This window comes from Acinonyx jubatus, chromosome B1 (assembly GCF_027475565.1).
Source record: "Acinonyx jubatus isolate Ajub_Pintada_27869175 chromosome B1, VMU_Ajub_asm_v1.0, whole genome shotgun sequence".
Taxonomy (NCBI): Eukaryota; Metazoa; Chordata; class Mammalia; order Carnivora; family Felidae; genus Acinonyx; species Acinonyx jubatus.
In genome coordinates, this window is record NC_069382.1 from 200073708 (window position 1) to 200088611 (window position 14904).

The 14904-nt window shown below is 55.4% G+C and overlaps 2 protein-coding genes across 12 annotated transcripts in view; one reads left to right on the plus strand and one right to left on the minus strand.

The window, feature by feature from the left end:
* The first annotated feature begins 2021 nt into the window (after positions 1-2021).
* LOC113601969 (translation initiation factor IF-2-like) lies at positions 2022-6795 on the plus strand. Of its 7 annotated transcripts, none has more exons than XR_008296461.1 (3): positions 2950-3264; positions 5225-5476; positions 5909-6795. XR_008296461.1 is itself a non-coding variant. In XM_053217709.1 (2 exons), exons 1-2 carry the CDS (start codon positions 2022-2024, stop codon positions 6045-6047), a joined length of 783 nt encoding a protein of 260 aa, XP_053073684.1. In that variant the 3' UTR covers positions 6048-6795. The 7 variants fall into 7 exon arrangements, 2 of the variants coding, with proteins under 2 accessions (XP_053073684.1, XP_053073685.1); XR_008296460.1 differs by having other exon boundaries at positions 5912-6795; XM_053217709.1 differs by lacking the exons at positions 2950-3264; positions 5225-5476 and adding an exon at positions 2022-2665.
* A 94-nt stretch (positions 6796-6889) lies between these two features.
* Positions 6890-14904, minus strand: part of CFAP99 (cilia and flagella associated protein 99) — a 41094-nt gene continuing 33079 nt past the window's right edge. For 2 of the 5 annotated variants that reach the window (XM_053217706.1, XM_053217705.1), the window contains 5 exons: positions 11568-11709; positions 11230-11376; positions 10176-10381; positions 8388-8550; positions 6890-8241 (listed from right to left, as the gene is read on the minus strand). In XM_053217706.1, the coding sequence (XP_053073681.1) occupies positions 7736-8241; positions 8388-8550; positions 10176-10381; positions 11230-11376; positions 11568-11709 (1164 nt within the window). In that variant the 3' untranslated portion in view covers positions 6890-7735. The other 3 variants (XM_027067025.2, XM_053217707.1, XM_053217708.1) reach the window with 3 other exon arrangements.

The window sequence follows — 14904 nt, forward strand, 5'->3', positions numbered from 1 at the left end:
TTATTTTGAAACACTTTTAGGCTTTACCTATCCTGCGTGGTACAGTATCAATAATAAACTTAACAGTTCTTATTTATGCCAAAACCTTTCCAAAGGAAATTCTGTAGTAGCATTCTCCCACCTAACCTCACGTGTTTTCTCATCGCACTTGAACTCTGACCTTGGGATGCAGCAGTATCTGTGCTCCGGGCCTTCCTTCTCAGAGAGGAAACCTTAAAATGCTTTGCTCTACAATTCCCAAAGCCCTGCTGAGAAACAAGCTGTTTAGGAAAGATAAGTTAGAAGAACATACATGTGAATTATATCTTAATAATAAACAGGAGTCAGCCCCATTAGATCTACAGAAGCAACCTTATCCTTCAAAGAGTCCTAATCTGAGGACAGTAAAAGATGGGGGTAAATCATTTCAAAATTACACATTGACAACATATGCACAAAGAACTCACAAAGTCATTTTTATACAGCATAAAAGCCAATCACCTTGTGTATGTATTTGCACTGAGTAGCACCTCAAATCTTTTCCAGAAATCGGTGGGAGTATAAACTACTGGACATGAGCTTTGCAACAGCTTTTTAGGTAAAGAGCCAGTGAAGAATTGCCACAACTGGCAATCCTGGGCACCAAGCTTGGTTCCCAGTCCCTACCCTGGTCCAAGCAAGCTACCCTTGTCTCTTCCTGGCTGGTCCAGAGGCCAGTAGTCTCACCGCCCTTTCTAAGCCATCCTTCTCACAGCACAGTGATTCTTCTAAAATGCAAATGTAGCCATATTACTTCCCTGCTTAGGACTTAATTTATTAATTTTTCCCACTTGGTCTTAACATAAATTCTGAATTCCTTAACTTGGGGCACACCAAAAACCTTTTGCGAGCCGGTTCCTGCTTCTATCTCTAGTCCCGTCTCTCGTACAATCTGTATTTCCACCTCAGAGAATTCCTCTCATTCCCTCAAGGGGCTGTATGTACCCCCGAGCAGAAAGCCTGGCACACAGGAGACCTCAAAGGTGTGCCTAGAATTTTAAAGTACACATTCTCAAACGGGGTGAAAAAACTCACTCTTTTCATGTAAAGCATAAGATATACATACGGTACATAAAAAGACGTATGCCATATAAAAAGCATTAACATTTCGTGGAGACCAATTCGGAAAACAATATATAAAAGGGGGGAGTTCACTGTAAAAAAAGATTGATAAACACCGCATTAAAGTAAGATTTTTAAATCTGATTTGGAAACTCAAGTTCAGGCAATGCAAAAACCAGCAACACGTCTTTCTACTTGAATGTTCCCATTTCACCTCAAGCTCGTAGATAAAACTGAACCCACTATGCCTCCCTACCCATTAAAAAAACACACCCCCCAAAAACCAAAACGACTCCCTTCAGCGTCTCTGTCCGTCATTACCGTGGTCCCCAAACTCCTAGTCACTGAACTCAAAGGCCAGTCCTGCAGCCAGGAAAACGAGGTTCCAGACCAGCTCTGCCGTCAACTAGTTCGCCGACTGTACGACCTTGGGCAGACCGCCTCAGCCTCCCCAACACTTCGGCAGCCGAAGCAGAGTGCAGGGCTGCAGAGCTGAGACCCTACATCGGGCTGCGAGAACTTGAAGCGGAACGAAGGCACGACTGTGAATGTAGAGGGGGACGGACTAGAGTAAGACAAAAGCCAAAACCTCCCCCAAACGACTACTGCGGTAAAGTCCAGGCTTCTCCCCGGACGGGTCAAAGGGTGGAAAGCGGAGTACAGGGAGTACCGCGTTTCGGGTCTCAAGCCTCACGGCGACCCGGATTACTCTCCAGGCCCCCGGGCCACCAGCGCGCCGGGGATGCGGGTGGGGGTGCAGGCGCCCGAGGGGCGGGGCCGGCCGCCGGCTTCAGCACACGAGCGGTCCCCAGCGACCGGAAGCTGAGGACCCACGGAGCTCAGCCCCAGGTGGGCGCTCCCAAGACCAGCCCCCGCCGCCCCCAGCCCCACGAGGCCGAGCAGGCTGCGCCACGCGGCCCGGGAGGACTGGCAGGCCCACGATGGCGGGGCGGCGGCGCGAGCACACAAAGGAGGCGGCGTCAGCGGGGAACAAAAAGCTGGCCGGGGCCTCCCCTGAACGGCCCTTGCCGCCCTGTCCGCCTCCCCGAGTGACCTTGGGCGCGTCCGCCCCCACCCCAGCTTCGGTTTCTCCAGCTGCGCTACAACTAAACGCTGGGACCGCAGCCCGCCGGGGCGGCGGAGGCCCTCAGCGAGGCGTTCGTACGTCCGTCGCCTGCGCCGCGCCGGGCTCACGCAGCCACGCGGACAGCTGGGCGGGCTCGCGGGCTCGGGGGAGGCCCGGCCGGGCGTCCGGCCCGAGGGGGGTTGGCTGCGCTCCGGAGGGCCGCCGCGCCGAGGCCTCTGCAGGCCGCGAAGCCGTCCGAACCCCACACCCGCCCGGCTCTGGCTGGCCGCCCCGTCTCCGTGAAGCCAGGCTTACCTGGAGCGGGTCTGGCCCGGCAGCAGCCAACGCCGACGCAGTCCAGCGAAGAAGCACCTCCGGAAACCACGGAGGAGAAACCCTCCAGCAAGACGCCGCCGCCTCAGCAGCGATCCACTTCCGCTCCGGAGGCCTCGGCTCCACCCCCGGGGCGTCCCCATTGGCCGCCGCTCCTCGTACTCCCGTGGTCTACCGGTGCAGGAGGTATGTTTTCAATTCTATTGGATAAGAAAACCATCTATTACCGCTTTGAAAAGCGCTTCTTTCCGGCTCCGCCCGCGCTCGCGAGCGCAAGCTCCCGCCTTCCCGCGAGAGAGGCGATCTGCGCCCCCTCGGTGCGCAAGGCCTCTCGGGAGTTGTGGTTTGCAGAGCGGCGGCCGGTTCCGGGCCCTCTGATACGGGGCGGATGCGGCCGGCGGACGGAGCGGAGCTGGGCGTTATTCCAGAACAGCCGGCCCGCGGCCCGCGTACGGGGCCCACTCCCACCCCGCTTCGGGCCTCAGTTCTCTCTCCTGTGAACGCTCCCGAGCTCTCTACTATTAGCCAAAACCCGGGCCTGAATCTGCAGGAACTCCAGGGCCCTCGCGACCCGACGTGCCAGGTCGTGGGCCAGCGTCTGGTCCCAGTGTTCCCGGACTGTTTACCAGGCTGGCAGTGAAAACTGGAAGGAAGCACAGCTTGGCCCCTTTGCGGGAACCCGGAGGAGGCACTCAACCAGGACGTCTGGGAGGGCTCCCTGGAGGAAGCGACCTCGGAGCTGGGAACTGAAAGGACTAGAAGGAAGGAGAGAGTTCTCAGAAGAGGTAGCCTGGGTGGGGAGAGAGAGGCTGGCATGTCCAGGAGACTGCAGGCTACCCTTTGTGAGAGGAGCAGAGGTGGGGAGTCGGGGGTGGGGGTGGGGGGGGGAAGGCAAGAGTCAGACTGTGGAGGACCCAGATGCCAGGTTGAGTCTGGATTATCCCGAGGGCAATGGGTGCGAGGAAAGGAAGGACTGCACCCCCAGAGGAGCACTCTGGCCCACAAAGGGGCCAGGGCCCAGGCAGAGGCCTGGAGCTCCGCCCCGGGGCGTCTGGTGCAACTCGGGGGGTTAAGAATACAGGCTCTGGACCCTTACTGCCCGAGTCTGAGTTTGAATGCTCCGTTGTTTTAAGCACGTTTCAGTCCCCTCACCTGTTATACGGGAATAGTCACTGCACAGTATCTGCCTCACAGGAAGAAGGTGGACGGTTGAAGGGCTCCACACAGACCAGCACAGGTGCATGCCAGGCCCTGAGAGGGGCTGCAGATCAGAACCCAGAGTGAAAAGCCGGTGGTGGATTCCTTGACTTCAGCTTCCAGAACTGCACTTGGACATGGATTTGGCAATAGAAAGCCTAGCTTGTCCCTCCTGTTCTGAGAGTACCCAGATCAGGTCATGGCCATCACGGGTGGTCCCTGGACACCCTCAGGCAATGAGGATGTCACTCCAAAAGCCTGGGATGGACAGTTTAGTAGGAGGGGGTCTTCTCCCCGGAAGATTGAGTCATGTATGGAAATTAAGCAGATCAAAGCCAGAGCATTAATGGTTTTGTGTTGAGTTTACAAACAATCTCTGTTGTTTGATACTCATGTAATTGTAAAGGAATTTGGTATGGTAGGGTATCCAATACGTCTGATTCTGTGTGAAACATGTTGAGTTTGAAACATTGATTTTGATAGTGATTCTAAGTTGGAAGGTACAAGACTTTAGTTTGTGATCATAATTGGAATAGTAAAGGAAATTTACAAATTTAAGATAAATGAGACCTTAATGTATCTTTAGGAATTTTTATACTTCTTTAATGTTTTTACTATTTATTTTTGAGAGCACCCACACGAGTGGGGGAGGGGCAGTGAGAGAGGGGCACAGAGGATCCAAAGCAGTCTCTGTACTGTCTGCACGGAGGCTGATGTGGTGCTCCAACAATGAACCGTGAGATCATGACCTGAGCTGAAGTTGGACGCTTAACCAACTGAGCCACCCAGGCGCCCCAGAATTTTTAAATACTTGATAAGGCAGACAACGGAAATGCTAAAAAAAGAAGTTTAGATTCTGCACGTTAAAATGTAATTTAAAATGTTAAAGGAGTGGGACCAACCATACACAGCTAATCAAAATGATAGTTATAGATTTATAGATAAGATTAGTAACTTGAATTTCACAGCCTAAAGAATAGCTAGGGTTTTCTATTTGTAACTTTAATACATCAGGTAGTGTGATGCTGGGAGCATCTGGATGGCTCAGTTGTAGAACATGTGACTCTTGATCTCAGGGCGATGAGTTTGAACCCCACACTGAACGTGGAGCCTACTTAAAAAAATAAAAAAAGTTGGGGCACCTGGCTGACTCAGTTGGTTAAACATCTTGACTCTTTACATTTTTATTATGTTTTACTTTAGAGAGAAAGAGAGTGCAATTGGGGAAGAGGGGCAGAGGGAGAGAGCAAGAATCTTAAGCAGGCTTTCAGTGTGGAGCCTGATATAGAGCTTGATCCCACTACCCTGGGATCATGACCCAAGCCAAAATCAAGTTAGACACTCAATCGACTGAACCATCAAGAGTCTGACTCTTGATCTCAGTTCAGGTCTTGATCTCAGGGTCATCAGTTCAAGCCCCGCGTTTGGCTGCACGCTGGGTGCAGAGCCTACCTAAAAAAAAATCGAAATAAAATTTGAAGTTAGTGAAAAATAAACGATGTGATATTGAAAAACAAAGTTACAACAAATATCACTTTTCATGCTCAGGAGCTGCCTTCAAGTTCTCTGCAAACATCACTTGGCACTGACCTTGTGGTGTGGACATCCCTGGCTCCCTCCCAGATAATGCCTGTGGCCCTGAATATTTCCAGCTTAGAGAAGAGACTGGGACCTAATTTCCAAGTGCCACACAGCTAAATGTAGATTCCTGGGCATCAGACCAGCCAAATCCCCGTGGATGAGGTCTGAGAATCTGCTCGTTAACTATCTCAAAAGAACCCCAGCCCAAGTGAGTTTCAGGTACTGTCAGTGAGGGTCTTCTGGCTGTACTTATGCAGAAATTACACTGAAGCAGGATGTGAATTCCCTGGGTGGTCCAGAGAGTGCTTTCTCAGCATCAGCTGGACCTGATCTCTCCTGGCTGGTCCTCTTTCCAGGGGCAGTTTGGTTCTCTCTCAAAAGGGCTCACGCAGGTAGGGGAGGCCTCGGTAAATGAAGGCCATCAGCTCTGGAGGGTCGGCCAGACAGCTGTTGTTTCTGAACAAACCCCAAAGCTCAGTGCTTTGAACAAATAGGCATTTACTGTTGCCAAGGAAGCTACAAGTTAGTGGGGGCAGGGGGAGTGTTCCGGTTCTGGCTGGCCTCACATGTCGGGTTCTGCTGGTTTGCAGGACGGGTGGGGAGGGCTTCCGCTGGGACAAGTGGCTGTCCTCATATAGTGTCTCATCCCAGCAGGCCACCCCGGACATGCTCACATTGGGGCTGGGCAGGGTTCCAAGAGAACAGGAGGGAGCTTGGACGCCACAGGAGGCCCAGCCTCAAAGCTGGCACCCTACAGGCCAAAGTGAGTCAGCCCAGACTCAGGTGCTGAGGGACACAGAGTGCCTCCTGATGGGAGGTCACAAGGCAAGGAACCTGGAGACTGGAGACATTTTGCCATTAATCCATGACCCGAGGCCTGCCCTCAGGCTACAAACTCGGGATGGCCCAAGGCCTGTTCCCACCTGGGTTTGTATGGGGCAGGAGTCCCATGTACTCTCAAGGCAGCTCTGAGCTGCTGCCTGGTCCCAGAGGGCAGGTAAGGACCTTGGTGTGGACTGCCAACCAGCATCGCTGCCAGCAGCACCACAAATGTGTTGGGCTAGCACCTCTTCCCTCTGCTCCAGGAGCCCATCTGAGAGGTGTGAAGGGCTATCCTCCCCTCCTGCCACGGTGCCTGCTCTGGGCACCCATACGGACCTTCCGCCACCCTGGGATCTGGGTAGGCAGAGCATGTTCGATTCAGGCCAGTGAGACTGGAGCAGATGTTCGCACAAGGCTTCAAGGACAGAGAACCCTCCTGAGCTGGGTACCAGGGAGAGATGACCCTTCTTCCTCTGGATGTTGTGAGGCTGGAGCCGCTCCCAGCCTGGAGACAGAACTCCTGCATCAGGCACATCCTGAAGGCCACCCTACCTGTGGACTGCCAGATGAGACCTAGTAATTAATTCATCCTTTGAAACTCTCGGAGCTCCTGAGGGACTCTCTGGACAGGTCGTAGAAATGGGTTTGAATAACATCACACAGGATAGGAGAAATGTTGTGTTTATCTCTTTAAATGAAATTTATTCTGCCCCTCAGCTTTTTAAAAAAAAGGTTTTTTTAATCTTTATTTATTTTTGAGAGAGAGACAGAGTGTGAGCAGGGGAGGAGCAGAGAGGAAGACACAGAAACCAAAGCAGGCTCCAGGTCCCGAGCTGTCAGCACAGAGCCCGACCCGGGGCTCGAACTCACCAACAGTGAGATTGTGACCTGAGCTGAAGTCGAACGCTCAACCGACTGAGCCACCCAGGCGCCCCCACCCCTCAGCTTTTTTGACAGGGAGGTGGGACATTTCTCTTTACCAACATGGGAAAGAAAGTCCTGGGGTTCTGATAGAATATTCAGGGAAAACTCTGGTGTCTGTCCTTGTCACTTCAGTGTGCCCATTCTCCTGGTCTGAATGTGTGCTGGCGTCCAGGAGGATGTCAGGTTTGAGGAGATCTCTCTCTTGGACATCTATCTACCTGGCTGTTTCCAGCCCCTCCCTGACCCCCCACCCCCCCCCCCTCCATTCTCTGTCCTTCCTGGGAGCTGCAGCACATTGTGCTTTTTTCATGATTCTGCATTTCACCAGCAGGCTGTCACTCGGCCAGCCGGTCCTCAAGGCCATGCCCTCTCCAGTCTGGCACTGGATCCAGAGGAACCAAGAGAATGGATGTGTCCTGGTGTGGGCGGATGTCAGTGGCTCTAATCACCACGTCCCCTTGGTGATGCTGGAGAAGGCTGGGTGGTGCTCTAAAGTCACACAGACTTAGCTGTGGGTCAAGGCTTTTGGGGCTGGTTACTTGACCTCTTCCAGCACTGCTGGCCTCATCAGCAGAATGGGAGGTAGGGGACAGTTCCTGCATCCCCGTGGGTCCCCTCCCCCCAGGGCGGCAATGAGGTTTGCTTGAGACAAATTATGAGACAGGCCATTTCCCAGTGGCTCAAGCATTCCAGCCACTTCTCCAACCAAATGCACACGTGCAACCACACAAGTCAAGCCACCGGACTCCAGGCAGAGTGGGAATTCCAAGTTTTCACTTGCAGAGGTGGCTCTGGGAGCTCCACAAAGGGGAGGGGCTTGCCCTGGGATCTAAGGCAAGGGTGGTCAGATCTAGCACAGAAAATACAGGACAGCCAGATAAATTTGAATTGCAGATAAAGAACGGATACTTTGAGAGTTTGTCCTACGCAATAACTGGGCGTCTTGCATTTTATCCGGCAACCCTGGTCTGGGGCAAGTGGACTCCGGGGCAGGTTAGGGCGCGGAGCAGGAAGAAGGCGTGGAAGGGGCGCGCGGCGCAGGAAGAGGAGGCGCACACCGCCGGCCGCACGCTTTATTCGGGCGGGATTCGCGGGGCTCCTGGGGGCGCGCCCTCCCGGGCTCAGGCGGCCTCCAGGCGGCGCGCGTGCCCGCAGACCGAGCCGCTCCGCTGCAGCGCCCGCAGCCGGCGTTCCCGGCTCTGCTCCAGCTCCAGCCAGTGCTGCGCCTCCAGCTGCGCCTGCGGGCGGGCGCCCAGGGCTGTCTGCGCGGGCCGGGGCCGCCGCCCACCGATCCGCCCCCCCCTCCCCCGCCCGCGCGTCGCCAAGCCCCTCCCCGACCCGGGACGCCGCGCCCCCAGCCTCCCCGCCCGCTCCCGGGACTCACCCGTGGCTTGCGATGCGCGGCCCGCGGCGCCGGTACCCGCAGCAGGGCCGCCTGCCGGCGGCGCTCGGCCGCCTTCTCCTCGACCTTGCGCTGCAGCTCGAGCACGCGCTCGTCCTGGGAGGGCGCCGCCGGGGCCGCGGACTGAGCTTTCCTCTCCTCCCACCTGGGCGGTGGACAGGGCGGGCTTAGGAGGGGACCCGACCACAGGTCAATGGGGGTGTTTTAGGTGCAGAGGGGAGAGGCTCTCCAAGGACCTCTGGGGTGACGTCCCCCCAGCGCCTCTACCTTGCCCTTTGTACTTGACGTTTCAAAAATGTATCTCATGTATATTGGCTACGTAGGTATTTGGAGCAAAAAAGTGAAAACCCTCTTTTATCTTGTGCTTCCTTGCCACTCTCTTGCCTAGAGGTAGCCGCTAATATCTTTGCAGATCTCTATCATACTAGGTCATTCTTCCTTCCAAAATGAGACCTCATTATACAGATTGTTCCCCGTTGGCTTTGGTTTAGGGGCACTTCACAGCATCAGGGCATGTGGAGGTGCTGTTCACATGCTCGGCCACCATCCCTGCTTGGCTGGCTCCAGTCAGACTGTGCACTAAAATGGTCCTGGTGGATTCATGCCAGGAGGTCTGGCTACACGCAGAGAGCTCCAGGAGCTTTGTTAGTGGGTTTGGACCCTTGGAGGCTCCCCAACGCCAACCAGACTGTGTGTGTGGTCTATCAGGCTGAGTCTAGCAGCTGGAAGTGGTGAGACGTCCCCGGCACATGCCACCTTAGGGACCTGCTGAGTGGCCAGCCAGCTGTAGCTGGGCAGCCCCTACCCTACAGCTGTCACAGGACCTCCTCAAATTGTAACCAGAGCAGCAGTCACTCAGGATCGATAGTGATGGATTTTTTTTTTATTTTTTATTTTAAGAGAAAGAGAGTGCTTGAGCCATGGAGAGGGGCAGAGGGAGAGAGAGAGAGAGAGAGAGAGAGAGAGAGAGAGAAAGAGAATCCCAAACAGGCTGCATGCTCAGCCTAGAACCTGACACGGGGCTCGATCCCAACCCCCAGGGATCACAACACGAACCAAAAATCAAGTCAGACACTCAATTGAGTGAGCCATCCAGGCACCCCAATAGTGATGAGTTTTGTGACTGTCGACTGTATCGACTCTTGGGTTTAGCTCTGGTCAATGATCTCACAGTTTGTGAGTTTGAGCCCCACGTCAGGCGCTGCTTGGGATTCTCTCTCCCCTCTCTGCCTCCAACTCACTCGCACGCGTGCATGCACACACTCTCTCAAAATAAACTTTTAAAAAATTTTAAAAAGTTATAGTGAACAGTCTTGGGATGCTAGAGAAACATGAATACGGACAGGATGTTGAGATGATGTTAATTTTCTAGTTGTGTCAGTATGCTGTGGTTATGCAGGACAATGTTTTTTTCAGAAGATGCACACTGGAGTGTTTAGGAGTGAAGTGTCTGAATCCTGCAGCTCCTTCCAGATGGTTCTGCAGGGACAGAGTAAGTAGCTACCTAGATGAAACACACGACAAAGGTCATGCTCATGAGCCACATGCCATCATTCTGCATCCAGGCCATCGTTGCATGATTTTTGCTGCCGTTTTTGTATGTCTGAAGATTAGCTAATAAGATAGTAGAGGTGGGAGAAGTTACTGCAAGGGGATGGCCTGGGCAGAAGGGTGGAACGTAGTTGTAGAACCCACCCGGGAGGTCGCAAAGGCAGGCTCGCTCCTTGCTCCTGCCTCAGTCGCCTGCCCCTTGGGGCCACGGGTACTGACCTCAAGGCTGCAGACCTCCCCATGGCCGCGCGGCACAGCGAGATCTGTTCCACCACGTTCTGCAGTTCCTGGCTTCTGGCGCGCTTGCCCTGGATGATCTGGTCTCGCTTCTCTTCCTCCTCGCGCCTCCGGGTCTCCTTGAGCAGGGCCAGCCGCTCGCGAAGCTCCACCACAGACATCTCCCCTTCCAGGCCATACCCAGGGATCTGCAGGGTGATGGGGAGGCCTGCAGCTGGGCGTCAGGCCCACACCCAGCCCGCACGGCCGCCTGCCATGCCCTGAGCTGTCCTCTGCGCCAGCGCCGGTGCCCCTCCCCCAAGTTCCATCGGTCTGGCCCCTGGGCCCGGGCGACTGCCTTTCCTGCTCAGTAGCACCTGTGCAGCATCCCTGCCATTGGGCCTCCCCAGGCTTGGCCTCCCTCCAGGGACCGCACATGTCAGCTGGGTACCCTGTAGGCCCCTCTACTGAGGTAGGGCCCAAACGGAACTCAGCCCTGTCTCCCTGAGTCAGGACCCGGGGGGCCTGTGCAGAATGCCCTGTGAACTTCCCACATCCCCTGGGATCAGGCCAGGCTCCCACACCAGCTCCCGGGGCCCTGCAGGCCTGCTCCCACCTCAGCAGATGCCAGCCTGGCCTCTCAGGGTGCCGCTCACACGGGGCTCCAGGCACCTGCTCTCTCCTCTCAGCCTCCACTCATCCGGCCTTTGCACACCTGCGCTCTCCCTACACTGCCCTTCCCACCTGGGCCTGGGGGGGGGGTCCCGGGACCTCCTTCAACATGAAGGCCACCTGGCCCACTCCCAGAAACCCTGGCCTCCTGTCCCCAGAGGTCACAGAGGTCTCCCTGACTTGACTGTGAACTCTTGGGCTGATCCCGGGCCTCCGGCAGGGCAGGTGCGGCGTCCATGGTCGAACACGCCACTCGTGCCGGCTGGATCCCGGGTGGTGCCAGAGCTCCCTTGGTCCCGGTGGGCATGCTGAACGTGGTCTCCCGTGGCCACGCCAGGCACAGCAAGACGTGGGGAGGCTTCCCCCAGTGGGGCCGGGTCCTCACCTGGGTCAGGTCCACGAGCTTGCCCTGGCGCACCGGCTGTGTCTCCAGGGCTCGCAGCTGAGAGATAAGCTCGCGGCGCCGCTTCTGCTCCTCCCCCGCGGCCTCTGCGCTGCGCTGCAGCAGCTCCCGGCTCTCCTCTATCACCTCCTGGACTTGAGGGGCAAGGGGGTGCTGAGGGGCCGCAGGGTGCCCTGCCCAACCCCGGCCCTCCCTTCAGGGCACTGGGCTCTTGGCAACCGCAGCAGCTCACTTAGGGCAGGAGGCTAGCCAGGGGCGCGAGCCGGGGTGGGGGGGAGCAAAGTTGGCGCGGCCTCGTGGTTCCTGGCCCCCCGCCCTACCTATCTGCTGCCGGCCCCTCAGGAGCTTCGTCTGTGCCACCTTCGCGTTCTTCTGCACCTCCGCCACCCGCCGCACCAGCTCCTTCATGGACCTTTCCTCCTGGAGGCGCCTCTCAGCACACTGCTGCATCAGCTCCGCCGTCTGCTCACACAACCGACCCACCGTGGTCAGAGCCGCAGGGTCCCCCCTGGAGCAGGCCCGTTGCCCCGGGCTGCCCCCAGCCCCAGGAGCAGCATGAGGTGACCCTGCATCACCCCGGAGCCCAGATCTGAGCTCAGCAGCTCCTGGGAGTCCCCTGGAGGGCAGGCCTACTGGGGAAGTTCCACCTCGTGTCCCCCCTTCCTCCACTGTGGTTCTGGGGAAACCAAGTCCGAGCCGCTGGGTCTGCCCTGAAGCCTCTCCCCGGCCCCCAGACTCCCCCTGAGAGAGGAGGGCACTCAATGCTTTGAAGCCATGTGGAGCCCAGGATGTGCCAGCCTCAGGGTCCCTGTCACATGAGCCCCCAGGCACGTCCTGCTGGTCACCCCACTCTTCTTTCTCGTGCTGTTTCAAAAGGTCAGAGGTTTTTGTCTTCTTTTTTTTTTAAAACGTTCATGTGATCTTTATTACTAGAAGGTCAGAGTCTTAAACAACAGGACAGGGTGTGGTTTTGCCACTTTGTCACACATGACTGGAATCCTCCCGTGTGTCTGGTTGCCTCTTGCCTCTGTGACTCTGCGCTGCGTTCATTAGCCTCGTACATGTTATCCCCTGGACTGTAGGTGGCTTATTTTTGTGGCTGTACGTTTTGGGGTATATCACAACGCTTTCATCCATTCTACTGTGGAGGGACATTCAGATTGCTTCCAGTTTGGCACTATTGTGAACGATTCGGAATCACGGTTTCAGTCCTCCAGATACTAAAACGCAGTGTGGGGTTTACGCCTTCTGTCGCTGGCCCAGGGTGGCCAGGGGCTCTGGGACCCCCAGCCCCCGGCAGTCTGTGCAGTGGGGGCTCATCTACAGCTGCACCGTCAGTGGAGAATCAGCTTGCAGGCCACTTGGACTTCAGCTTTAGACACTGGGCACCAAGTAATCCTTTTGTAAAACAATTTGCTGGCACATATCAAAAATGCCTCTCGCCCATCCTTTTTGATTTGTCCAGTTTTGCCCCAGGTTCTAAGAAAGGGAACCAGGGCTCTCAGAGAAATAGCTTATTTTAGGGCTGGGACAGAGAAACCACCAGGTGAGCCTGGTGCATCTTCTAGTGTCCTAAAGTAAGGAAGGACACAGGGCAGTCAGAGGGACGCAGGAGGTCAACCTGAAGGGGCTCCCAAAGGCCAAAGCTTGCAACGGAGTAACACTTTTGATAACACAAAGTGTAAAATAAATATGCATGGGTCCACACTGAAAGAGTTGATGGAATGAATTCAAGAAAGTGGGGGAGAAGAGAGAAGTCCCCTGTGCAGCAGAATTCCCAGTAGTCGCCCCCCCCCCCCGCCGGCTGCAGGCTTTGCCTAGAGATCCCCTTCCGCACGGTGCTATGTGGAAAGGGGACACTAACTGCAGCAGAGAAAGCCAGGCACGACCTTGGCCAAGGGGTCAAGGTCAACATCACAGTGAAGAGCTGGTTGACAGCAGGTGCCCTTGACAGGCTGTGATGGTCCTCCTCCCCAAACCCCAACCCCAATCTAACCATGAGAGGAACATCGGACACGCCCCAGCTGAGGGGCATCCAACGGGATACCTGACCCGCTCTCCTTGAAACTGTCAGGGTCACCAAAAACAAGGAAAGTCTGAGAAACTGCCACAGCCAAGAAGAGTCTGAGGCATGACCGTTAAATGTGATGTGGAGTCCGGGGACAGGAAAAGGGCCTTCATAGGGAGAAAATGTGATGAAATCTAAGCAAAGTGTGGAGTTCGAGTAAGTCACGTACCAGCGTTGGCTTCTTGGCTGTGACAAATATACTGCGGTGTAGTGGGTAGCACCTCCCCCAAATTCACGTCTACCTGGAACCTCAGAATGTGATCTCACATCCAATTAAGTGAGGATCTCAGGATGCGATCATCCTGGGTTTAGAGCGGGCCCTAAGTCCAATGACAAGTGTCCATAAGAAGAGAGGGACGCAGAGAGATGCGGACGCATGGCCATGTAAGGACGGAGACAGAGTCTGGGGTGGGGCTGCCACACAAGGAGTTTCTGGGGTCTCCAGAAGCTGGAAGAGGCAAGGAAGGGTCCTCCCCAGGGAGCTTAGCAGAGAGCATGGCCCAGCTCACGCCCTCCTCGACCTTGGACCTGTGGCCTCCACAACTTGGTCAGGCTTGCGGTGCCTCCCTGTGGCGGCCCAAAGCCAGCGTGGGGAGGTAAGGCGTCACCAGCAGAGGCGGCTGGGTGGTAGGAAACGGGAACTCTCTGCACCATCTTTGCAACTTTTCTGTAACCCTTTAAACTGTTCTGAAGCAAAAAGTTTATTGTTAAAAGTACCTTCGAAAACTTGGTAATAAGTGGGAAGATACTTATGTGGAAATACAGGTGAAAAGAGGTGGGTGGCCAAAATCTGCAAGGGGTCTTATCTCAAGTGAGCTGACTAGGGGCAAAGAAAGAACAAACCATGAACCACCGCCATGGGTGAGGAGGCCTGCCCTGCTGGGTCCCAGGGCCCCTGCCCAGCTGCACCTCGGGAACAGCACAGACACAGCTCAGGGCCAGTGGAGAAGCGGGGAGGGAGGGGAAGAGGCAGCGTCTCCTGGCTCTCCATAAATGTGCACGGAACCGGGGTGGGGGGCAGGTGTGAGGGCAGCACAGGACCAAGGAGAAGGCCTAGTCTTGGGGGGGACACACTGCACTGTGAATGCCATCTGCCCAGACCAGCTCTGCCACCTCAGGCCTTGCCAGCATCTTTGTGGTACCCACCTCCTCAGCATCCCCCACACGTAAGACATGCAAAGGGCAGGGGGGCAGGATGGGACAGAGGATCAGAAGTTGTTAGCAAAGAGCCCGACAAGGGGCTCGAACCCACAAACCGTGAGCTCATGACCTGAGCCAAAGTCAGATGCTTAACCGCCTGAGCCACCCAGGCACCCCTGTAGGCTCTTTCTTATTCAACACAGCACTGGAAAGTTCTAGCCAGTGCAATAGGCTAGAGGAGCAAATGACAGGAATGTAGGTCAGAAGTTAAGAAATAAACTGTTCTTTACAGATGACATGATTGTCTACATAGAAAATTACAAGGGCTCTACGACAAAATGCCTTGTTTGTCCTAGAAAAATTATAAGGTGGTTCAGCAAGGTCCTGAGATAGATGATCAACACACAAAAGTCAATTACGCTTTAATATACTAGCATCGGATACATGGA

What these genes read in the sequence shown, in the direction of transcription:
- LOC113601969 (XM_053217709.1), top strand. Translation starts at nt 2,022, where the DNA reads ATGGCGGGGCGGCGGCGCGAGCACACAAAGGAGGCGGCGTCAGCGGGG. An exon ending in GTGGTCTACCGGTGCAGGAG is followed by an intron (nt 2,666 to 5,908) that starts GTATGTTTTCAA and finishes GTCTCATCCCAG; the next exon opens with CAGGCCACCCCGGACATGCT.